This window comes from Miniopterus natalensis, chromosome 3, assembly GCF_054644295.1.
Source record: "Miniopterus natalensis isolate mMinNat1 chromosome 3, mMinNat1.hap1, whole genome shotgun sequence".
Taxonomy (NCBI): domain Eukaryota; kingdom Metazoa; phylum Chordata; class Mammalia; order Chiroptera; family Miniopteridae; genus Miniopterus; species Miniopterus natalensis.
Genome location: NC_142083.1, coordinates 101919838 through 101943913, shown reverse-complemented (window position 1 = coordinate 101943913; position 24076 = coordinate 101919838). Strand labels below are relative to the sequence as shown.

The 24076-nt window shown below is 50.2% G+C and overlaps 1 protein-coding gene across 5 annotated transcripts in view; it reads right to left on the bottom strand.

Moving 5' to 3' along the window:
- Window positions 1-24076, bottom strand: part of TNRC6A (trinucleotide repeat containing adaptor 6A) — a 171514-nt gene that overhangs the window by 127314 nt on the left and 20124 nt on the right. For all 5 annotated transcript variants that reach the window (XM_087815850.1, XM_087815853.1, XM_087815851.1 and 2 more), the window contains exon 2: window positions 17505-17630. In XM_087815850.1, coding sequence (XP_087671976.1) covers window positions 17505-17584 — 80 coding nt within the window. In that variant the 5' untranslated portion in view covers window positions 17585-17630. The remainder of the gene's footprint in view (window positions 1-17504; window positions 17631-24076) is intronic.

Sequence of the window (24076 nt, the reverse complement as noted above, 5' to 3'; positions counted from 1 at the left end):
CAGTGTTGGACATCTTGAGTTGAAGGAATCTGTGGGACAAGCAGGTGATACTCAGGAGGCCACTGGTCACCGAATTAAGAGCTCAGGAGAGATGCCTGACCTGGAGGCAGAAAATAAGACATCAGTGGCATGATGGTAATATTTAAAGACACATCCATAAATGTAGAGAGAAAAGACAAGTTTTCTATTTCCTGAGAAGTAGGAGTATCTAAGTGGTGGGGAAAAGAAATGAAGAAAAAGAGAAGATAAAGGAGGAATCAGAGAGACAAGAACAGGATGTCATGGATTCTACACAATCAAGAAGTCAAGGTGTCTTCCTTGGCGCACACCAAAGGGTGATCTGGTGACCAGGATGAGAAGTTTTGGAAGTGACGCATGGGAAGGGCGGAGGTTGCGGAGTAATTGAGAGGTGAGGAAGTAGAAATACTGTGCGTAAATCATCCTTCCTGTCCTTATCCTCCTGACACATACATGAATTCTGAGGCATTATCTGAATTAAATGTCCATCCTTGAAGTTATTTGAGGGTCTGGGAAGCTGGCAGCTTGTTCTTTTCAGTCAATCCTAATGCTCTGGTTGGGGATAGTCCCATCAGGCCTCCAACAAGGGGGGAAAGAGCAGGAAGAAAAGACGTCCTTCCAAGCTGTGGTTGTGAAGTCGTGTAACCTCTAGTACACAGAGAAGCAAAGGTTTACAAGGGAGTGAATGCTGAGGTGGTGTGAACTCCATATCCTGTGTGAGAGCTCCATATCCTGTGTGTGAACTCCAAATCCCATGTGTGAACTCCATACCCCATACCTACAATTGATCCTCTTCCAAAGCTAAAAGGCCTCCACATCCTTTAGCATCCTGGATTCTTAGGAAACTCAAGTATCTACTATTTAAATAGGAAGAATCACAGCTTTTATATCTTTTTGTGTTTTTCTTGTGGTTTCAATTTGTTCTCTCCACGCTCCAGAGGCCTTGCTTCTTTGAAGATGTCCCACTTTGGGATCAGAAAATTGCTCGAAATGGGTGGTATTGGTGGGAGAATTTGAGTGGATTGACTGAGATGGTTCCTTTGACAGTCACTCCATAATAATCTCTCTTGTGATTCTTTCTAAAAAAGTTTATTTCACATGATTGTTCATATTTAGAGCAACCTGTGCATGTGTGTACGTGTTTGCATGTGTGTGCGCGGGATTTAAGAGAATAAATAAAGAGTGTCAGCTTCTGTCACACTATATTGAACAATTTACCTGCTTTTATAGCAATTTTACCTGTCACTGTGTTACAATGAAAGGAAGCCCAGGGTCCATTACCTGCAAAAATGATACTCTATTGATAACCTGAGGATACACCACCTAGGTTGAACAACTCTTAACATTTTGCTACATTTGCTACATATATGTGTGTGCGGGGGCATAATACAATAAAAAAGTAATAAATATTTTATCTTTGTTACAGGTTTCTGGCACACAACTCCTAAAACCCTTGAGTGATGAGCATCTTTTGAATGCTAATGAGATGACTGGTGGCTGGGACGCCTCTACGGCTTCAGGATTGGGCTGGTCACCAAAAAGTCCAAAGCATGATTAAAGGATTGGAACTTTCAGCCCCATTGACTTTTAGGGAGAGGAGAGGGGCTGGAGATTGAGGTAATTGCCAAAGGCTAATGATTTAATCAATCCTGCCTATGCAGTGAAGCCTCCATGAAAATCTGTAAATGAAAGTGTTCAGAGAGCTCCTAGTCAGTGAACAAACATTGAGATGCTGGGAGGGAAGTGCACCCAGAGAGGGCCCAGAAGCTCTGCACCCCTTTTACATACTACAGTCTACCCCTTGCCCTATGCATCTCTTCCATTTGACTGTTCCTGAGTTGTGCCCTTTCTAATAAACCAGTAAATGTAAGTAAAGCACTCTCCTGAGTTCTGTGAGCTGTCTGAGAGTAAATGATCAGACCCGAGCTGGGGGTTGTGGGAATCCCCAGATATTCAGCTGGTCAGTCAGAAGCACAGGTGACAACCTGGGGCTGGTGCCTGGCATCTGAAATGGGGCAGTCTTGTTGGATTGCACCCTTATCTGTGGGGTCTGTGCTCACTCTGGATAGTTGGTGTTGAAATTGGGTTGAATTAGAGGACATCTGTTGGTGTGCAGAGAACCAGAGAACTGGTTGTTGGAAAACATCAGGGAATGAATATACATGCAGGTAAATTACAGACATTGTGACAGTTCTCCTCGAAATATCTGGCCCGTCTCCTCTACAAATAAGAACCTTCTCCTACACAAGCACAATACCGGTGTCACATTTAGCAATTGTTTCCCAATGTCATCGACTACGCAGCCCAGGTTCAGATTTCACCTATGCCTCTCACATGTCTTTTATGGCTTTTTATTTTCCAAATCAGGATTCAATGTAAGATCACAAATTGCATTTGGTTTTATGTCTTTCCTCTTTATTTTTCTTAGAAAAGATCCCCACCCTTTTGAAAATGACACTAATAATTCTGAAGTGTCTAGGCCAATTGCCTTAAGAATGTTCTACATTCTGGATTTGCATGGTCTTTTTTTTTCAGGATGCGATGCTTAACTTTTCTAGGTCTTAGATCCCCATCTGTGAAATGGGTGTAGCAACAGTAGCTGCCACCTGGCTACATACTACAGTCCACAGTCAACACGAGCATTAGATGCAGGATGGCCTGTAAAATGCTGAGTAGCGTCTGAGGCACACAGTGAACGCCCAGTAAACGGTGCGGCTGTCTTCATCGCGATCAACCCCCTCATCGTTACCACCTCCATCTGCGGTACCCCAGGCTCCCAGCTGACGGACACACAAGCTTTTCTGAGTCTTCCTCGCCCTTCCGGGATCTCTGTGCTGGCCTTGCTCTGCCCCTCACTCTGGAGAACTTAACTGATTAATCCTAAGCCAAGCGAACCTCTCAGCTCCTCGGACTGGCATTGAGCCTTACCCATCCTCCTAAGGACACCACTTTGTTCAGAATCACAGTTTTATTACCCGGGTGGCTCAGGCAACAGTGCAGCGTTGAGTGGCGTGGGGCGCCCGCCCAGAGGGCATTGGTGGTGACCTTGGCGCAGGGCTGTAGGAGCCACACTGCTGCAGAGCTGGCGGGGACGCTGGGAAAGGACGCGGCTGGCGGGGAGGTGCAGAATGTGCTGCCAGGAGGCTGGGCTCAAAGCCAGGTGCCAATTACAATGGCCTGGGAGCGCAGAGCCTCGGCCTCCTCTGAGGAAGCGTGGGGCCCTGGCAGTGGGGGAGGCAAGAGGAATGGGGAAGGTGAGTGGGACTGACAGTTTGGAGAAATCCACTGGCTCCCCCAGGGTCCCCCTCCCTTCAGACCCAAGCAGCCTGGGAGAATTGAGGCTGTCACCATAGCAACAGCAGCGGCTGATGCACGAGGCACAGTGTCTTTCTTAGGAACCTCGGTCAAGCTTGTGCCAGTATTTTTCCATCTGAATCTCATTTCCTCAGAGGAGAGGCTGGGGGTGGCATGGGTGGGGCGGGGTGTCTGGAGGAAGGGAAGGAGAGTTCTCAGGCATCCTAGAATCTCTGGGGACCGCGGAGGGCCCAGCGCGGCACTGTGCACAGCTCTGAGGGACAGAGGCTCTTCCCGCTGCTGCCGAATTCCCTTCGCTACGCGGAGCTGCGGAGGCCGCGCCCTGCCCTGGAAGGGACAGAGCACCGCTCTCTGGGGACCTTCGCAGCAGGGTCGTCTCTGAAGAGCACCAGCCTGGGGGTCAGACTGACCTCAACTCCGCGCCTTCCCAGCCGAGCGGCGTTGGGCCAGTGGCTACCCCCGTGTCTCAAACCCTCCATCTGTAGAATGGAGGCGACCCGAGTGGGGCCCCAGGGGTGTGGTGACCTCACGGGGCAGATGCAGAGGTAAGGGAGCCCGAGGTTGACCCACAGCCGACGCACAACAGGTGGCCGCTACCGCGACTGCTGTGAGTATTTCCACTGTTGCTACTACAGCTACTCGTGCGTCAGGGAGCCCACTGGCACGGCTGCCGTGACTGGCCTTACTACTACTACGGTTACTACTATCGCTCCTCCTGTCGCCATGGAGACCACACACTTAGGCTGCCGCGGGATTAGGAATCATGGGCGACTCCCTCTCCTCCCAGGAACTGCACCTGCTGCCTGAATTTCCATCATCTGGACGACGCGGTCCCCGCCCTCAGCCTGTGGGTCCGGTGGGGGACACGGGCAGGACGCCGCGCACACCTGGGGACCCTGTCGGAGCTGCAAGGCTTTTGCTAGAAAAGACTGTAGAGCGGATGCATTTCAGTATTTTTCCAGCCCGGTCACTCAAGTACCCCTCTCTGCTTGTGTCCTGAGTACCACACATAGTTCTTTAGAGCAGGGTTTTTCCTCTAAATTGCTTCCCTTTTATTGGCCAAATAAGTGCGGTGCGGAAGGAACTTTGCGGCACTATGGGAAAGGTAAGCTCCTGTCACTCGCCATGAGGAAGGCAGTCGTACGAATAAAATGATGGAAACAAGTGCCGCCAAGTTCCAGCGAACAATCTCCTGGTGGGGCGCTGACACAGCACACGCACCCACGCAGCCGGGTGGAACCTGTGATCAGGACCATTGGGAACAGCGGGGGTGGGGGGCTCTCTGTGGTCCAGTGACGTCTGATGCTCCACGTGTGCCCCACCCAACCTCACTGCTGGCCTGAACAAGGACCAACAATAACCTCATCTCCCAGGGGCAAGTGGACAGCCAGGTGGCCAGAGCAGCACTGGCGACCACACATGCACACAGCACAGAGATCCACCTTCAGGCAATTGCAAGCGTTTCAGTCACTGGAGGGGAGGGGGACAGACAGACAGGGGCCACATCATGAAGGCTTTATTAGGGCCACTCAGGAATTCAGGTTTCACCCCGAGCGAAGCGCAAATGTTGGAATATGTTGGAGTAGAATGACAAGAGAGTAATAAGAGGGACTGTTTAGAAGTGCTTACGATGCACTAGGCATCGAATCCTCACGACTCTGAGGTTGACAACCCCATCCCTGATCGACAGATGAGAAAATCAAGGCTTGATGAGGTTCAGTAGATTGCCCCAATGTGGTAGTTTGCAAAAATGACCCCAATTCTCCACCCTCTCCCCACCCCGGCATCTGATATTTTGCAAAGTGACTTTGCAGCTCCCTCCATCAAGAGAGGCATCTACATTCCCACCCACTGGCCTTGTCATCTACTTAGACCAAAAGAAGGCACGGGAAGGAACAATGGGCCAGGCCAAGCCTAGGCCTCCCGAGGCCATGCATGGTCCTCACATCACCATGAACTCAGGCTCAGCCGGCCTTCTGCTGAGCAACAGACCAGGAGGAGCAAAGTCCAGTTATTCCACTCAAGGTCCAGACATATGACAGAGCCCAGGCAAGACGAGCCAGGCCACGTCTCCAACTTGCAGCTGACCACAGACCCCAGAGTGAGCCCAGATAGGACCAGAAACACCCCCCAGCTGGCCCGTGGTCTCATGAGCAATAAGGGGTGGTGTTATTTTAAGCCATGGCACTTTAGAGCAGTTTCTGTCAGTAAAAGCTATTGAAAGACCAAGACAACCCAGCAAGTAAATGGTTGGTGTTCCAGTTTGTTCCTAGGCCGAGCCCCACCCTCACCCCAGCTGTGCTCAGATCCCAGTGTCTCTAGGCCTGGACCATCTTCCCAGTGCCACGTGCACAGGTCTTCACTGAATGAGGACCACACCACACCAGCCTGCACCAGCCGCCCTCACCAAGACGAGAGCGACGCACCAGCAGAGCAGACCCTGGAGGGCAGGGAGAGATTTGCCCCCACCAAGAACATTTTCCACAAGTGGCACCTTTAATAGTCCTTTCAAGGCAGTGGTTCTCAAACGTGAGTGATTTTGATCCCTGGGGACAATGGCAGTGTTGGGAGACATTTGTTACTGTCACAGTTGGGGAGTGGGGTGCTCAATGGGCATACAGTGGACAGGGCAGGGTGCTGCCAAGTAGACATCTCACAATGCACATGACAATCCCCCAAACAAATTATGCAGCACAGCAGTGGCAGGGAGGCTGGGAAACCCTGTGTGAAGGTAATATGTAAAGAAGGCCACCGTGACTGGACGGAAAAGCTTTGAGAGTGGATCTCCACCCTGGCTCTGCATCCAGGGAAGCTTTAAAATATCAGTGCCCAGCCCTGATCCCCAGAGACTCTGACACCGGGGGTGGGCTGGAAGCCATTACGTTAGGAACAGCACATGACCACGGAGGAGACAGTGAAGTGACGTTTTACAAGAGTGTTCGCCCCTCTCCTCACTCTGACCAGCCTCTCCACCCCTGGTGTGAGATCTGACCCAGCCCTCCCAGCACTCCTTCCCGTCCTGTGGCTCATCTACCCGTGTCCGTCTGTCCCCACTTCTCTTCCTCACCCCCCTACTCCAAACAAACCCTGTCCTTGGAGACAGAACTGTCTGCTCGCAGGTTCTCATCAGGCCTCCGTTCATAGCGAGCGTTTCAGGAGTCATCGGAGGCTTTTCCTGGACACATGGGGTTGTTGGCAGGCACATTGGTGGGAGAGTCTTGTGGCTGAAAAGGGGCCACGTGCTCACCTGACGAGCTCAGGGGAGGCCTGTGCAGCGGCCTTGCAAACTCAGAGACCTGCAGTAACCCCAAGGATGGTCTGGAATGAAAACTTTTTAACTAAAAGCAGTCTACGGTGGGTACACATGTCCTAGGCTGGTATATTCCCTGACAGAGGTTAATTTTCACCTTAACTGAGCCTGTCTATTGTCTTTTTATGATGACATATCTTTGGGATGTCAGAGTAATTTTCCTTTTTCTGGCCCCTCCAAGCACAGGCACCGCTCTGCGGAGACCACAGATCCCCTCGTTACTGAGCTAATCGTGGACTGTTAACTGTCCTGCACCCACCTGAGTAAAAGAAGTGTGTCCAGCATTTTACTTTCTCTCCAGTCCCAGAGGTTTCCCCGCTTCGCTTTCTCCCGCCTCCCTGATCCATCACCCGTGGATTTCATGAAACGCACTTAGGTCTCCTCTTTTGATCGGAATCTATAAAGCAAGGTGCAAACTGCCATTCTCGGGAGCATCATCTCAGTCTTGAGGTTTTGGCTTCTGGACATTGTCAACAGCTTGGCTCAAATAAACTCACAAAAATTCTCCACAGGCTTGAATGATTTCTTACGTTAATAGTCTTCTAACATCTGCCCACTTTTTTACTCACCCTATCGTCTGCGCATGAAAGGGTTAACTCTGCAGGCTGGACCCGTCAACATCCATGTCCCCACCCCCCAAGGACTGGCCTTTATCTGCTATCCTAACTGATAGACTGTTTTCATGTCCTGAGGCCTTGGGCCAGATCAGCTTGGCCTCCTGAGGGGCTGGAGATGGGGTACCTAAGGCCAGCCACACGGTCACTCCATGCCCTCCGGCCTGGCCCCCAGTAAAAACCACGCACACCAAGGCTTAGGTGGACTGGCCCAGTGGACAGCACGTGGTCGCTGCGGTTCCCCTGGGAGGTACAGCGAGGCCAGCAGCTGGGCTCCCTGAGCACCCTCCCCTTTGCTGAGCTTAATCTGCATCCTTTCACTGCACTACACTTGGTGGATATAACCCTGGGCTCCGTGAGTCCTGGCAAATCGCCCCCTTGAGGATTACCTCGGGGACCCGAGACCCCTTCCCGCTCCCTCCTCTCTTCCCCTTCTTTAGGGATAATCTAGGACAGTCCTCCCGTCTGGCACAGTGCTGGCCACTCCTGCCTGAGCGGACCCAGCGCTCTTCCTAGAGGAGTTCTCCTGAACAGCCAAGAAATAAGCAATTCTGCTTCTATAGAAATTCTACATGCATCAGAGAAGTAAAGAATGCTCATGTTTTCTGTGAGAGCCACATCAAAACAGGAAAATCATTTCACAAAAACTATATACCAAGCTCATTGATAAATACCACATGTTAAATAAGATATTACTAAAGAAAGCCTAACATACTTTGGAAACGTAGGACATGCTCAGCATTCAGAAATCTGTTAATAAGCATTGTCACCATGTATCTTGATTCCAAAGAAAGTGTCATAAAATAATCTAAAAATTTCAATGTCGTTAGCATAACTGACAAAGTAGTCCCTGCCACCTTTCTAAACCTCAGCTGTACCGCTGGCTAACTCCCCAGCCTGGCTCGGGAAAAATATTTCCAAACTTTGAAACACACAGTATTTTCCTGGCTAAATGTCTCTAGAATTTTATTTATTTTATCAAACATCCAGGTCAAGAATTTATTTAACATTTCTTTTCTCTAGTGTTTAATTTAGTCATGTCTACTTTCATCATGAGGGATTCCATCTACCTGCTATTTTAGTTTATTTAGTTCTGCATAATCTTTTTTTTTTTTTTTTTTTTTTTACCAGAAGCTTACTTTATTTCTTTCTATTCTTTTTAAATAAAAGATTTAAAATGATGGTTTTGCCTCTGATTGCTGGGTTGCCCACATCTTATCAGTTTTGTATTATTTTGTACATAAACTCTTTTCCCCAAAGTAATTTTTATGGGTAATTTTAAGAATTCTAAGCATTTTGATTTTTTTCATTAGCCTGATGTTATTTACTTACAGTTTGATTTTATCAGATAATTTCACCTGTAAAATTTCTCCCATTGGAATTTACTTAAGTTTTCGTTTGGCTCAATGTTTTATTTTCATGTATTCTCTTTATGTTTGAAAAGCATACGTGTTTTTGACATGTATCTATAATCTAACATTTATTAATATAATTATCCAAATCCTAATTTTCTTATATTTTATTCTGTCAGATGAGAAGAGTTTTTAATCTCCTGCTCAATGTTAGCTTTGTCAATATTTCTTATAATTTTATAGGAATAATTACTTTTAATCATCAAATTCTTTGCCTGAGCCTTGTTTTAAATTCCAGTATATACAATGGCATTTTGCAGAAAGCTCTAAGTTGAAAGACTGTTGCCTCCAGCTCTTCTGAAAATGGAAAACACTGGATTTTATTTAAATAGCTCTCTTTTTAATAACATGTTAAAAAGACAATACAGGCTAGTGATAAAATTAAGTTAAAGCTGGACTTTTATGAATCTTTGGTACCATAAAATTAAGTTTTTTTCTAAGTCTGATAACAAAGGCAAGAAACTTTCTTAAACTCAGAGATCAGCTTTAATAGTTCCAAGGACGGCTGAAATATTAGAACAACGAGCGTTTCAAGCTTCGGAGTTTGCTGGTTCCCTCCAGCTGGGGGGAGTTCGCTGGTTCCCTCCGGCTGTAGGGTGTTCGCTGGTTCCCTCCGGCTGGGGGGGGAGTTCGCTGGTTCCCTCCGGCTGGGGGGGGAGTTCGCTGGTTCCCTCCGGCTGCGGGCTGCCTTGGCCGCGGGGGTCACTCTGCCCCCTGGCCGGGGGTAGGAGCTCGGCCAGCAGGGAGCTACGTTGTCTTGGAGTCAGGAAAAGCCCTGTAAGACGTGGCTCCTTCCGAGTCCCGCCAGAGAAGCGAAGGGCGGCCCCCGTGGGAACACTTCCAAAGCACAGAGCAGCGTGTCTTCGGCAGTTCCCACCCTTTTTCTCTCCCAGTGCTTTGCTTTGTGTCTCATCGATGCCCACAGATGTCATGATCTCTTAGCGTGGTTGTGCCTGCTGCCGTGAAATAAGGCTCTGTCCGAAATGCTCGTGCCTGTATGTCAGCCTTCCGCTCAAATTAATATTCTTCTGTTTTCTTCTGACCATCCCGCCTTTTTTCTCTTAAGACTTTGGATTCACTTTGCATTAGGTTTGTCTCTTGGAAACTTAGCTAGATTTTAAAACTCTAGTCTGAAGAGCTTTGCTTTTTAAGGGGGTGGGTTAAGTCCCCTTTTCTGTGACAGTAGGTCTTGCTGGCCCCGTGCTTCGTGCCTCCTGCGGTTAACGCTCCGTGTTTCCCTCCTGGCGCCGCACTGGGACTCCTGCCACCTTCTCGGGCCCTTGCCCCGCTTTCCATCGACTGGCTCATTTCAGTTTATCCCGGACTCACAGTTTCCACAGCCCTGCCTCAGGGAAGGCGGCGGCCGTGACGGTGACGGTGACGGTGACTGTGACCGTGACCGCGACCTCGGGAGGGGGAAGCGCATTCCGCTGGGAGCCGCCGTCAGGCCGGAGCCCCCGAGAAGAGCGGCTCCCGCTTCAGGGCTTTTCCGCAAAGGCCAAGGCGGCCGCAGGCTCTGCCCACTCGGCCGATTCCGGGGCTAGTCTGCCGCCTCAGCGTCCAGGAGGCCGAGGCCCGCGCCCTGTGGGCCGGAGGGAGGGCTTGACCCGTGGGCGGAAACGGGGCGCAGCTGTGGGGAGTCGGAACCGGGCTCGGAGGGTCCCGAGCATGCTGACGTTTGCTCCCTTTTCCCGAGGAAGGTGACGCCATCAGTTCCCGTCTCCGCTGTTCGGGTCCTGTTACCCCTTAATCGACGGCTACACTTCAGACACGGAGGAAGCAGGAGACGAGGACAGGACGCGGAAACGGGAGCGTGAGCTCGGTGGCGGGACACGGCGAGGCCAGCGGGCCAGCAGGCTGGGTGCCGTCGGGCCGGCGGTCGGGAGGCTGTCATCCCGTCGCAGCTCATGGTGGTCGCGGGTCCTCAGCCAAGACACGGGGAGGGCCAGGGCTCCCAGAGCAGTGTGGACCCCCGTTTGGCATTTCCCATCTTTGGTTTACGGAAAGGCTGCTATGTGATTTCTGTATCTTATTTTCGAATAATTACTTTTGACATGTGCCTTAAATATTATAACCACATGAAACACTTGTTTAGACACCATATAATCTGTACTGCAGTTAATTATACTTAATTGGTGTCTTTGTTCACTTTCCGCCTTCTGCCAAGACGTCCCCTTTCTTGAGCTCTTTTTAAAATTGGTTTTAATTATAAGAGTAATACACGAATGCATCATTCCCATAAAATCCAAGTTAGCCTGTTTCCTCTCGCCCTCCACAGAGCACAGAAATAGCCACTCTGGTGTGGATCTATCTACGTTGTTGTCTGTCTATATCTATATCTATATCTATATCTATATCTATATCTATATCTATATCTATATCTATATCTATATCTATATCTATATCTATATCTATCTACATCTACATCTATATCATCTATATCTATTATCTATCTATCTATCTATCTATCATCTATCCATCCAATCAGTTTTAAAATGCAATATTTTTAAAAAATGATACCATATTGTACAACTTGCTTTCCCCCCTCCCCACCTAGTAATATGTCTTAGAGATCTAACCATATACGGTTGACCCTGAACGACATGGGGGTTGGGCACTGACCCCCCCCCCCCCCCCGGCAGTCAAAACTCCACATGACTTTTGACTCCACAAAAACTCAACTACTAATAGCCTACTGCTGAACGGAAGCCTTACCAATAAAATAGTCGATTAGCACATATTTTGTATGTTGTATATTATATACTGTATTCTTACAATAAGTAAGCCAGAGAAAAAAATATCATTAAGAAAGTCATAAGGAATATACCTTTATGGTACTTATTGAAAAATATTCATAAATGAGTGGACCCACACAGTTCAAATCCATGTTGTTCCCAGGTCAGCTAGATCTACTTTAAACTGTGGCATAAAATTCCTCACACTAAATACACCACAATTTGGGGTCCTAACCCGGTCGATGGATAGGGGGCTGTTCTGGCTGGTGGTCGCTGTGAGCAATGCTGCAAGGAACACCGACTCCGCGCCCTGCTCTGCCCTGGCTCTGCAGAGGCTCTTCGGTGAAGCTACGCGGTGGAATCGTTCAGCTCGCTGCTGTCATTTTCTGTTTCTAGAACCGCGCTGTCCAGTACGGCAGCCACTCGCCAAGCGGCCACTGAGCGCTTGAAATGTGGCTAATGTGAGCGGAAAATGAAATTTTTAGCTTTACTTAATTTAAAAAATTTCAAAACTGAATCAGTACAAGATACCTTTTTCTGTTAAATTCAATTTTATTTTAGTAAGGCAAACATATAATTGCGCTCTAATAATTGCATCGCATCAAATATCATTGTTACAGTGTAGGGCACGTGCTGCTAGCAGTTGGCCCCGTGGGCGCGTTTCTAGGGTTGCAGGTGAGCACATCGCCAATCTAATTGGTCTCAATGGACTGATTCAGTTTGAACGCGTTTTCCGTGCGCTGACCCAGCCCTGTAATGTGTTTGCTTACAGCATGAGTTGCATGACACCTTTGTAAGTCATAATTGGTAACTAAATCAAAATACATATTAATTTAATTATAATAGTATTCTATTAGTTTTCCGTGGGGGAACACAGATTTAAAATTAAAACAGAGACATACACCTGATGCAGAAACAAATGGAGAGGCAGAAGCTGGCGCGCTGACCAGAGCAGGGCGGAGGGGGGCGGGGAGCGAGGCCCCCTCCCGCGTGAATGGCGCCGGCAGCCCGCTGCGCTCGGGCAGAGCGAAACGCTGTGCTTGTTTTGAAACAAACATTTAAAAAATAAGAGAGTGGAAATATTGAGACAGTTTCAGCAAATACATAGTGAATTTGATATGAAGTTTTTGCTCAGCATTCAAAAACCAATTGATGTAACCCATGAAAAGATGCCGGATCACGAGTCGTCGGGGAAACGCAAATCGAAACCACAATGCGATACTCCTTCGGTCCATTCGATGGCTACTCCACCCTCTCCCCGCAAAAAAACACCCACCAAATCCACAAAACAAACAACACAGAAAATAACAAGTTTTGGTAAGGACAAGCAGAAACCTTTGTACGCTGGTGGTGGGAATATAAAACGGTATAGTTGCTGTGAAAAACGGTATGGCAATTCGACCCAAAATTAAACATACAAATACCGTCGGATCCAATATCCCACTTCTTGGTGTGTCCCAGAGAAAGCAAAAGCAGGGGTTGGAACAATTCCTGGCACACTCACGCTCATGGCAGCCTTACCACAGCAACTCAGGTGCCCACGACAAATGACTGGATAAACAAAGTATGCTTTACACACACAATGAAATGTGTCCAGCCTCACAAAGGGAGCTCTGCCACATGCTGCCACATGGGTGAGCTTCAAAGACAGCATGGTAGGTGAAGTAAGCCAGTCAGAAAAGAATAAATAGGCATGATTCCACTTACATGCGGTTCCTAGAATAGTCAGAGTCACAGAGACAGAAAGTAGAATGGTGACTGCCAGGGGCTGGGGGGGGATGGGGATTTTATGTTTAATGGGGACAGTTTCAACTGCAGAAGATTAAAAAGAAGTTCTGGAGCCCGGCCAGTGTGGCTCAGCGGTTGAGCGTCACCCCGTGGACCGGGAGGTTCGATTCCCGGCCGGGCACAGGCCGAGTTCCCGGCTCGGTCCAGTCGGGGGCGTGCAGCAGGCAGCCGATCGATGGCCCTCTCGCCTCCCTCTCCCTCTCCTTCCCTCTCCCTGAAATCAATAAAACACGTTCCGGGGATGGATGGTGGTGAGGGTTGGCCAACAATGGAAATGTGCTTAATGCCCTAGAACTGTACATTTAAAAATGGTTAAAATGGCATGTTTCATGTTATGTATATTTTACAATAAAAAAGAACCTATGAAATAGTTGCTTAAAATCAGAATAAAATGTTGAAAAAAATTTTAAATAGGTTTTAACAGGATCAGAGATTGCGGTTGTGGCCAGCTATAAAATAGCTTTGGTTCTTGAACACACATGCGCACACACGGTTTTTAATGGAAAGATGGTAAAAGAAATTATTATTTCAGTTGTGAAAAAGTTTTAGAAAATTATGAGAAAAAGACTAAAATTATGAAGAAACATGGCAAATACATGGCTTTAAAAAAACAAATTGTGGCATAGATTTTTTTGCACCTGACAAGAATTTCAGTTAGATATTAAAAAAATTAGTTTTTTTTATGCCAGATGGTGCTCCAGCTATGTTTAGTCAAAAATCTGGATTTGTTGACATTTCCAAACAAGAGACTAATGTTTCCCTTGTCGCCTGCTTCCGCTGTCTGATGCGTGTTGAAAATACCGGTGCCCTTTCAGAAGCAGATCCACGGGCAGTGCCGTGGACACAGCGTTAAAGCCGCTCAGCCTGTGGGACCACGTGCCGTGGCCACCAGCTCGTGGGGAGCAGGGAGCAGTGAACCCGACAACCTGCCTCTTCGTCTGTGCTCACTGGCTGAGTCACGGGAGAGTTTTACAAAGATTTACTCTCCTGTCAGTTCCAATTCAAGACTTTATTCAAACAGAAGGGACTTTCAGCCAGCGTTTAACAGTCAAAGATAAAACGTGGCCGTGCGCTTCTGTTTCTCACTGATATTAGCGTGTAGGAATGAGATAAATTTCAATCTCTAAAGAAAGAAAAACCGTACTTGTCACCGAGCAAGAAGGTACAAGAGTTTACACCGAAACCGAAACTTTTCATAGTACAATTTATAAAGATGATTTCACACATTTCTAATATGAGCCAATATGCAAAACATTTTGAATTGTAATGCCAGCATTATGTAAATTATCTGCAAAACCCACAAGAAAAGTCTGAAGAACGCAGTGCTGCTCTTGATAAACTTAGAGTTATTTTTTAATGTATCCAATCCCCTTTAGGTTCCGCTCTGTTACTAATGCGAGCTGACCCCCGAGTCACAGGCAGCACAGCTTTGGGACTGGCGTGCTTCCGTTTCAAACCCGTCTTCCGAGAGAGGGGCGCTGGCTTTGTGGACGTGGGAGTGAGGAAAGGAAAGTGATTTTTCTGGTACTTGATTCAGTAACTGGAAAACTTAAGTATGCTTGGAACAACTTGGTTGTGTGATTCCACTTTTTCAGCCGTAAATATAAATACAGATCAAATATTTCCACTGAAAAATTTAGTGTCTGGATTGAGCTGTGAGTATAAAATACACCCTGGGTTTCAAACTCTTAAACCACCACTAACACTATCTCATTAATATTTTTATGCTGATTACATGTTGACCCGAGGAAATCTTCGAAATATAGGGTTAAATAAAATATAATATTAACATAAATTTCACATTGGAAGATTTTAAATTACATCTGTGGCTCACACTGTTATCCTGTTGACCATCTGGGATTCAGAATCCCCCGTGGTTAGTCTCACGAAGGGCAATTTAAGGTGCCTGCCTCCTCTCGGCTGCCACCTCGGAAGCAGGGGCCAGGCCCGGGAAGGCAGCCCTGACCTGGGGGCGAGAGGCTTACCCGGGGCTTCGACTCTGGAGTGAGTGGAGCGGAGACAGAAGGTTTGGTTGGGAGTTACAGTGAACGTAGTGGCCGTGGCCGTGGCTGTGGCCGTGGCGAGTGGGCCAGACTTTCAAATTCCCCAAAGGTACTGCTGTTACCGGGGGGTGGGGGGGGGGGGTGGAAGTTGCGGGGCCAGACAGAATGTCCACCGGAAGCGCAGCCAGAGGAAGCCGTGCATCGGGCGGGCGGGCGTCGAGCATGAAGCCTGAGGGTTAGCGAGCCCCCGAAGAGGGAGCAGGAAAGGCCGGGGCCAGGCGGTGGGGTGGCTGCGCAGTGGGCGGGCCCAGCAGCAGCTCAGGCTGGGCGGTGGGGGTGGAAGGACCACCTGCAGATTGAGGAGGGGGGGAGGACTCCGCGCCTGTCCCACCGGCTTCTGAGAAGGCCGCCCTGAGCGCTGGAGGGACACCCGGGTTAGCCCGAGAACCAGGACTCTCTGAGCCGTCAGTGCCGTGGCAACCGTGGGGGTACAGGTGGGGGCTCCTGCTGACAGCAGGGCGAGAGGCCACCTGCGGACCCTCTGGCCCTGCCTGGGCGGCGGCTCCTGGGGGAGGGTGGAGCCCGTTCCGCCCCGTTCTCTCTCCACAGCCCAGTCCCGGGTGCCACCAACTGGGTGGCACCTGCTCCTAGTGCAGAGGCATTTAAAGGGCGACGAGCTCAGGCCCTCTGGCTACTGTCCCCGGTTTGATCAAGGTTCGGCTGGGACCGGGACTCTGCGAGTCCTGACCTCATGCCCTGTCTGACGTGGGCTCCTCTCCACTCCGGTCCTGAGTCCCCTCAGCGCTGCGCTTGGCGTGGGACCTGCTCTTCCCAGGGGCTGAACACGTTCCTTCGGCTTCCGACTCGCGGACCACAGCCCTGCTTCTGTGCCCGGCCTGACTTACCTGGATCTTAGACAGCCTAGGATTTTCCATGACTTGCTCCCCACCTCTTGCTGAAACATCAGGACAAAGCTGCTGGGTCTTCCGGAGCCTGACTACCCGCTTCAGCTGGCACTGGCTTTGTTCCTCCCACAGATCTGAACCCCTGGGGGCTGCCCCCGCCGGTCCGCGGCACCTCCTGCCTGCGCTGTGGCTAACCCCCAGGGGTCTGAGCCTTTCGGGAGCCACAGGGTCACGGCCACTGATTTGGGGAGATCCTCTGCCATGGTCACTCCGTCACCTCAGTTCTCTCTGCTTAGAAAAATTTTTCTCCAAGGAACCCAGTGAAACTCAGCCTTTCAATATACTTCTTTCTGGCCTTTATTTTAATTAATACCATTTCAATTAAGCAATTTGCCCCTTCCCGGCTTTCTCTTCTGTTGTTTTTCCCAAGAGACTGGCTTCTCTCGGCACCCTCTTGGTGGGGTTCTGCGAGTTCAAGGGTATTTGCTTGTTTGGTTCACTTGATGTATCCCAAGTGCCCACAATAGTGCCCATCACAAAGTAGGTGCTCAAAAATAACCACTGAGGTGCCCACGATAACACCTAACACATAGTAGGTGCTCAATAAACAACCACTGAGGTGCCCACGATAGCACCTGACACATAGTAGGTGCTCAAAAAACCACCATTTGATTCATGAAGAAGAGACTGTGGCGCGGGCTCCCCGGAGGGATCGATACTCATTAGCAGCCACCCATGTTTACGTGAAACACACAGGGTAACTCCTACAGTAGCAAAAATAGTTTTTGGTTTATCAATCGGGGTCTCAAGAATGTCCCTGGATACACACAGCAAGTGAGTATGTACGAAAGCAGGAGGGCCCCTTGCCTCCCCGCTTTGAGGTGGGTGTCGTGTGAGTCTATCCTTTCCGCAGCTGACCAACCTTATCGGCCACCACCCTTGTGACGTCACCCAATCCAGCAGATCCCACCCGCCAGACTGTTCTCATGAGTTTTCTCTTGGGTCTCTACAAAAGCTCCTAACTAGCCTCCCTGACACCCTTTCTCCCCCATTTGTCCTCTGCAAGTGGCCACTGATTTTCCCAACACTGTGAGCCTGGGTGTCAGAATGGCTGGGAGGTGACTCAGCGCTGAGCTGTCTGAAGAGGGACATGACACAGCCAGAGACGGATCCACCTGGGGAAGGTGGCCATGGTACACTGGGTTACGTTTTTGCATAACTTACCCCAGTTATAACGGTTAAGTTTCAAACCTCACCTTCTTTCTCTTACCCAGCTTTGATTTCACCCCTAAGTCATTCAATTGTCAGAAACATGGGCCGATACGTCCCTTGGCCTCCTCAGTTGGGACCCCAGGCAGCTCTGGGCTGAAAGCTGACCCCCAGCCCCCAGGGAAGCAATACTACCTGTTCCATTCCTCGGGCCGCAGGATGTCTTGGGAGCCAGGGCACCTGGCTTCTAGGCCTGGCTCCGCCACTAGTTGCATGACTTTTGGCAAATCACATCACCTCTCTGGGCCTCAGTTTCCACACCTGAGGAATGAAGGGGTTGCATTGTATTAGTTATTGTCTACTTTTCATTTTTTCCCCTCCCGAGCATAGCCAGTGATGTATGTTCACCCATGAGACTCACACCCCTATGCACTCCTGGGTGCTAGCGTCACCCCTTTCTTCCCCACGCGAGAAAGCCCAGCAGGGTGCAGGGGGGTGACAGGGAACGTTGAATGTGCTTTATTAATACCACAAAGAATTAATAATCTGCAAGCTAGGTATTTTGACTGCGATCATTACGCTTAGTGAGGGTCGAATTTCCCACTTCAGAATGAAAAGCAGCCAGGGGCGGGGTGGGGGGCAGTGCAAGGAAGGAAAACCCATCCCTTGGATAGTGAGACGGGCATAAGGACCCACTGGTTTTTCCATGGGTCTCAGTCGTGCCAAACCTCCCATCCTGCAAGGTTCTCATTAAGCTGAGAGTTATGCAAACAATTTTTACACAAAGTCCCAAGTGCAAACCAAAGACTTCAGCTCATGCTCCCCTGCAGAAGCAGAGCCCTGCGCCTGCGCCGCCGGAGGACCCGGAAAGCACGTTATTCCCGAGGGACTCTGCCCTAGAGATTTTCACAGGCTGCTCTGACCCTCTCGTTTCGCCCCCAGCGCTGGCTCTCTGGTCCTCGTGTCAGGTGTGACCCTGCAGAATTCTAGTCACTGGCTGTGTCCCGCGTCTCCCTTCACAGCGGCCGGTTTCAGAAACCGAGGGTGGCAGCTGCCGAGCCAGGTGCCTCTCGGGCCTCAGGGAGCAGGGCTTCCCTCCTCTCCCGCTTCGCCCCAGGCCCGCCTCCCACACGCTGCCCGGAGAGGCCTCCGCCCGCTCCTCCGCCAACTGCTCAGGGCTTGCGCGGCCTTCTAGCGGTTACCCCGTGAGGAGGGGTGTCACTGCTATCTCCCTGTAGGAAGCTCCCTCCTGTCCCTGCCCTTCCTGCCCTTGTGCTTTGATTGGACGCCCCTGTACCCAACAGTCATTCTGCCACCTGCCTTCAGCTTCTCTCTCCCCTGACGGGCTGTGAACCGCGGGAGGGCAGACGCTGCGTCCAGTTTGCTCACTGCCCTGTTACCTCGGCAAGAACAGTCCCCGGTGCAGCGGGTACTTAGGAAGTACTTGGTACACAAATCACCAAAGGACTGAATGCAGAAAGAAACGAATGAAACTGTCCCCCTCTATTGAAACACCCCCATTAGCACGTAAACACTCTCGTTTCTCTCATCTTTTATGATAAACAGTCACACAAACACTAACGAACATCGTCGACCCCACGTAAATGTCTCTCGGTTTTCAGCTTTCACTGGTTCCGGCGCCTTGCGAGCTGCTGCTCACCGACCCTCTGCGACCTGGCATCTGCTGCCTCCATGGGAGTGAAACCGGTCCCACCAGCATCAGCAAGAACCTTCGTGTCCCCAGATCACTGGACCAACGCCTTGTCCTTACTCTATTTGATGTCCTGACTCTAAACCCTAAAAGGGTTTGAATGTCTGCTGAATGCGTTCAGTGTCCTCACGTCAGCGGCGGCGGGGGGGGGGGGGGCGCGCAGGTGGCAGAGACGATTTTTTTAAAGCACGGCAAGGACATGACAATAGCTGTAGCTTTAGTTTCCCCAGGGGATCAGTTTCGGGGAGACTGGGCAGAAAGCCATGCTGAGAGTGCCACGATGCATCTGTCCAACCCCTCACTCAGCCGTTTGGACGCACTGGCGATGGCGCATCCCCTCAGTGGGCCAGGTTTGGGCGAGCAGGGCAGGAGGGTCTTCGGATGTTTGTGCCACCTACCAATGACACAGCTAATTTTTGAATTTAAAAAAACAATAATGAGCCCGGCCGGGCGTGGCTCAGCGGTTGAGCGTTGACCTAGGATCCAGGCGATCAGAGTTCGATTCCCGGTCAGGGCACATGCCCAGGGTGTGGGCTCGATCCCCAGTCAAGGCGTGCGGGAGGCAGCCGATCAATGACTCTCATCACTGATGTTTCTCTCTCTCTCCCTCTCCTCTCTCTGAAATCAATAAAGATATAATTAAACAAACAAACAAACAAAAAAACAGTAATGAAACGATGACATGTAACATACATATAAAAAACGCACGCTTATAAATGTTCAGTTGGATGAGTTTTCACAGTCGGAACAGCGGGGTATCGACAGCCCCTGGATCAGGATCAGGACGCAGACCCCGACAGCGTTCCCACCGTGCCTCCCCGCCTCACGGTGGCGGCCCGTCTCCTGCAGGTCAGCGCGTCCGCTGTGCACTCGGCCCGCGTGGACTCCCCCAGAGGCGCCCCCTGCGCCTCACTTACTCTGCTCCACACACTCGCCAGGTTCACGGATCCTGAGTAAGTGGCGTAGGTCAGGCCTTCTCATTTGGGTCTGAATTCTCTTTCAGCAAAGGCCTCTACCTCCCCATCTGGGGCTTTCCTTCCCACAGTGATGGTTCCCTCGGCCCCCCAGCGTTTCCCATGCCCGTTCCTGCCTTTCTCCCAAGCTCCCAACACTCTTGAACATGCCCTGCATCTGGTTTACTTTATTATTTGCCCCTTGCCTAGAATGTAAGTTGCATGAAGTCAGATAAGTGCTCGATAAATACTTTTGGAACAAATGGACTCAGCGACTTCTGCGTGGTGCCCAGAATGCCCGTGGCTGCAGGGAACAGAGCAGACGGGTCAGGAACTGCCACCGAGTGTCACCTGATTAGCAGGAGAGGCGACCCTGATGTGGAGCCGGGTGCGGCTTTCCTACTGTGATAGCTGTACCTCAGCCATGAGCATTGATGTGAAAATCCCACAGAAATTGCTGGCAAATGAATTTTAGAAATGTATTAAAATTGAAAAGGAAAAAGGTCCAGAAATGTTGATCAGTAGGGACTATCCCTTGAGATGCTGGGAAATTGCAACCTTTCCAGCTGTATGTGCTTTTGCATCTTTTGATTTCCCAATAATGAGCCACTGATCTAGTAATAAAAATTAAAGAATATCATGCCAGTAAAAACTGTTTTAATATTTATAAATTGATATTTAATAATCACAAAGCCCTACAACACTTTATAAAACTCACAAAATTAATGTGACAGTAATAGAAGAATGTTTGGCTCAAATATTTTTTCAATGAATGAATGAAAATATATCAACCACCCTAACAGGTCAAGTAAAAAAGCAAACAAAACACAACTACATCATTTAACTAACAAATGCTAAAAAAGCATTTAAAAAGACAGCATACATCCCTGATGAAACCCCGGCACGGGTCCGTCAGCCTTCAGGAAGGCTGGCATCCGGTGTGGCCTCCCTGCCAACCCTGCCAACCCTGCTGCCGGGCCTCTGCTGGCACCGCACCGTGGGCTCCGCTCCTGGGGGCGGCCGGCGTCCTGCCTATTGCCAAACCCAACGCATTTGGAGGGGGGCCAATAAATATGCCATAAATTAAGGAATAGATGGTAGAAGAATCTCGGATCCACAGTCAACATTATCCTTAACCCTGAAACACCAGAGTTGTCCCTTTCAAGGCAGGAGCTGAGCCAGGAAGCGAGTTGCTGCCCTCACATGATGTTTTTTCTGGAAGCTCAAGAAAAACAAACAGGCCATGGAGACAAAATAAGGTAGAGCTGATGGAAATGAGACAGAAATGACCTCTCCTTGCACGTGACCTGGGGGAATCACCCCCAAACGACTGGAAATAATGAGAGTCCCGGAGTTTCCAGAACAGATGCACGCGGAGCCGTCGGCGCCCTGGGAGCGTCTGCAGGGTGGGGCTGCGAGGCAGTTAGACGGGGGTGGGGGGGTCCAAGAATGAGCAGGAGCGCAGTTGAGGGGCAGACAGGCTCCCACAGCACAAGTTTAAGAGGAAAACGTTGTGCAAAGAATAAGGTTTTTAAACCCTGGCTGCATATGAAACATAAGCGGTGCTCAGGCTGTGACCTTTCCATTCTAAGCGCCAGGCGGAGGCTCAGTGTCTGCCCTGGACAGACCAGGTCCGGCCTGACCGCCAGGAAGGGCCAAGACCCGAAACAGTACCAACCGTGTGGTGCCAGGTGGGCACGGAATCGCTGGGGACCCTTCACTGGGCACCTGAAACTAATACAAAATAATAGTGTCAACTGTAATTGAAAAGTAAAATTTAAAGAAAGGCCGTGGAAGGGGCTGGCGTTCTCGCCCTGGAAAGCGTGTTTCAGGTCCGGCTGCACCCAAGCCCTCCGGCAGCCTGCGACCCCCGGCCGAAGTCCCTGAGCTGTGGCCCCAGCGCCGCGAGGACCGCTCTGCCATCGGAGGGGAGAGCCCAACAACGGTGGGGACCTTGAACATGTCAGGGCCGATGGGCGGGTGCGCGAGCCTGTGGTGAGACCCGGGTCAGCCGCAGGGGTCCGCGTGCAGACAACTGTCACCACCTGTGGCTCCACGTGTTACTTGAGCTGTGTGAACCCTTAAAAGAACTTCATACACGTAATGCGGCTTAATTCAAAATTTATTGATCTGTTCCAGGCACTGGGCGGAGAGCCGTGGAAAAGCGAGGTGAAGCCCTGCGTTTAGGGACCCCAAGCCTCGTGGACCGGCTATTTCAGCCAGAACTCGCCTGTGCCACGGCTACTGTTCTGCACTTGAATTAAATGAAAGCATCTGAATAAACTTAAATGTACTTTATTTTATCATATCTTGTATTTATATCACTATATGTCGCAATTAACCATATTGCATATATTTTAATATTTTTAAATATTTTATTTATCTTTTTATCTTTTCTTTTTTAATATTTTTTTGCGTGTGATGTGTTGTATAACACATATGTACATGCAATGGTACTAAACAAGTTTTACATACATGTCGTGTTTCACTACACTTTCCCTTAGAAGAACATGCTTTACACGCCCTAGTGGGATTTTTTTACCCCTGGTTACTATATTTTGTAAAACACGATCTTTTAGTTCTCCTGATAACCTGAATGGCAGATCTTTATTTGGAGCTCTTCTCGACATAACGGAGGAGGTGCGAGGTTGTGCGCTGCATTAGGGTGAATTTTCTGTAATTCACATTCTAGCGATTTCAAGTAGAAAGTTTTTGTACCTCTTTTTTATTATTATTGTAGCAATAAATTTTAAATGCATTGAAAAAGGCACAATATATCAAAAAGAAACCTCCTTTCTTATACCATTTGACACTTTTGCCATAATAGAAGACAGATGCAAAGAATCAGCTGTCCTGCTCCTCACGTCTCCGGGACACTGGCTGACGGGTGGAGAAACGGCCGTATGACAGGAGGACAGCCGGGGCCAGCGAAATGAGCGCCCAGCAGCGAGTGCAGGCCGCGGTTATCTCGTGACCTGTCAGAACTGTGCTAAGTTCTATCAGAGACACTGAAAACAAACACACACAGAACTAACATGACTTTTAAAAGCGAAGGGAAACCTGGTTAAGTGACAGACAGGAAAGGGGGTGCACTGGGCACCAACGGCATCTCAGGGGAGGCATCTGGGCTGAGGCCTAACGTGTGTGAAGAGTGGACCATGAAGAAGCCGAGCAGCATGTGCAGGGAGCAGGGTGTGCAAAGGTGGAGGCACAGTGGGCTCGGTGTGTTGCTGAGTGTGCAAGGTGTGGTGAGCTGGGTGTGCCCCTGAGTGTGCGAGGCACTGCGAGCTGGGTGTGCCCCTGAGTGTGCGAGGCACTGCGAGCTGGGTGTGTTCCTGAGTGTGCAAGATACAAAGAGCTGGGTGTGCCCCTGAGTGTGCGAGGCACTGCGAGCTAGGTGTGCCCCTGAGTGTGCAAGGTGTGGCGAGCTGGGTGTGTCCCTGAGTGTGAGAGGCACTGTGAGCTGGGTGTGTCCCTGAGTGTGCGAGGCACTGTGAGCTGGGTGTGTCCCTGAGTGTGCGAGGCACTGCGGGCTGGGTGATTCCCTGAGTGTGCGAGGCCGCACCCTGGCCGGGATGCAGGAGTGAGGCGGGGAGGTGCAGAGAAAGCAGCGTGGGGCCCAGGAGGGCCCTGCCGACAGGCCGTGTGGCGGAGTCTGCATTTTGTTTCTAATGTGGAGGGAGGGCCGTTGGGAGGTTTGAGCAGGGTGCCCTGTGATCTGATTTACGACTTTAAATGCCCCGGGGGCTGTGCTGATTCACAGTCTGCGGTGAGGAGAGCCCTGCGTGGAAGCAGGAGGCCCTTGCCCAGTCCAGGAGGAGCAGCATGCTGGCGTGGGCGAGGGTGACGGTGGAGAGAGGTGAGGAGTCCGAGATGTGTTTCGAAGGGAGGCCAAAGACCTTCACTGGGACGGCCTGGCTGTGGGACGGAGCCTGAGGCCGTCAGCCAAAGGGAGCACCGCCAGGGTTTGGACTAAGCACCTGGACGGGGGTGCGGTCCTGGGGTGCGGGGCGGCGGGAAGAGCTGGTTTGCTGAGGGCACTCGAGAATTCTAGTGTGGACGGTAGAGCTGGGGTGCCCATTAGATGCCCATGTGGAGGAGAC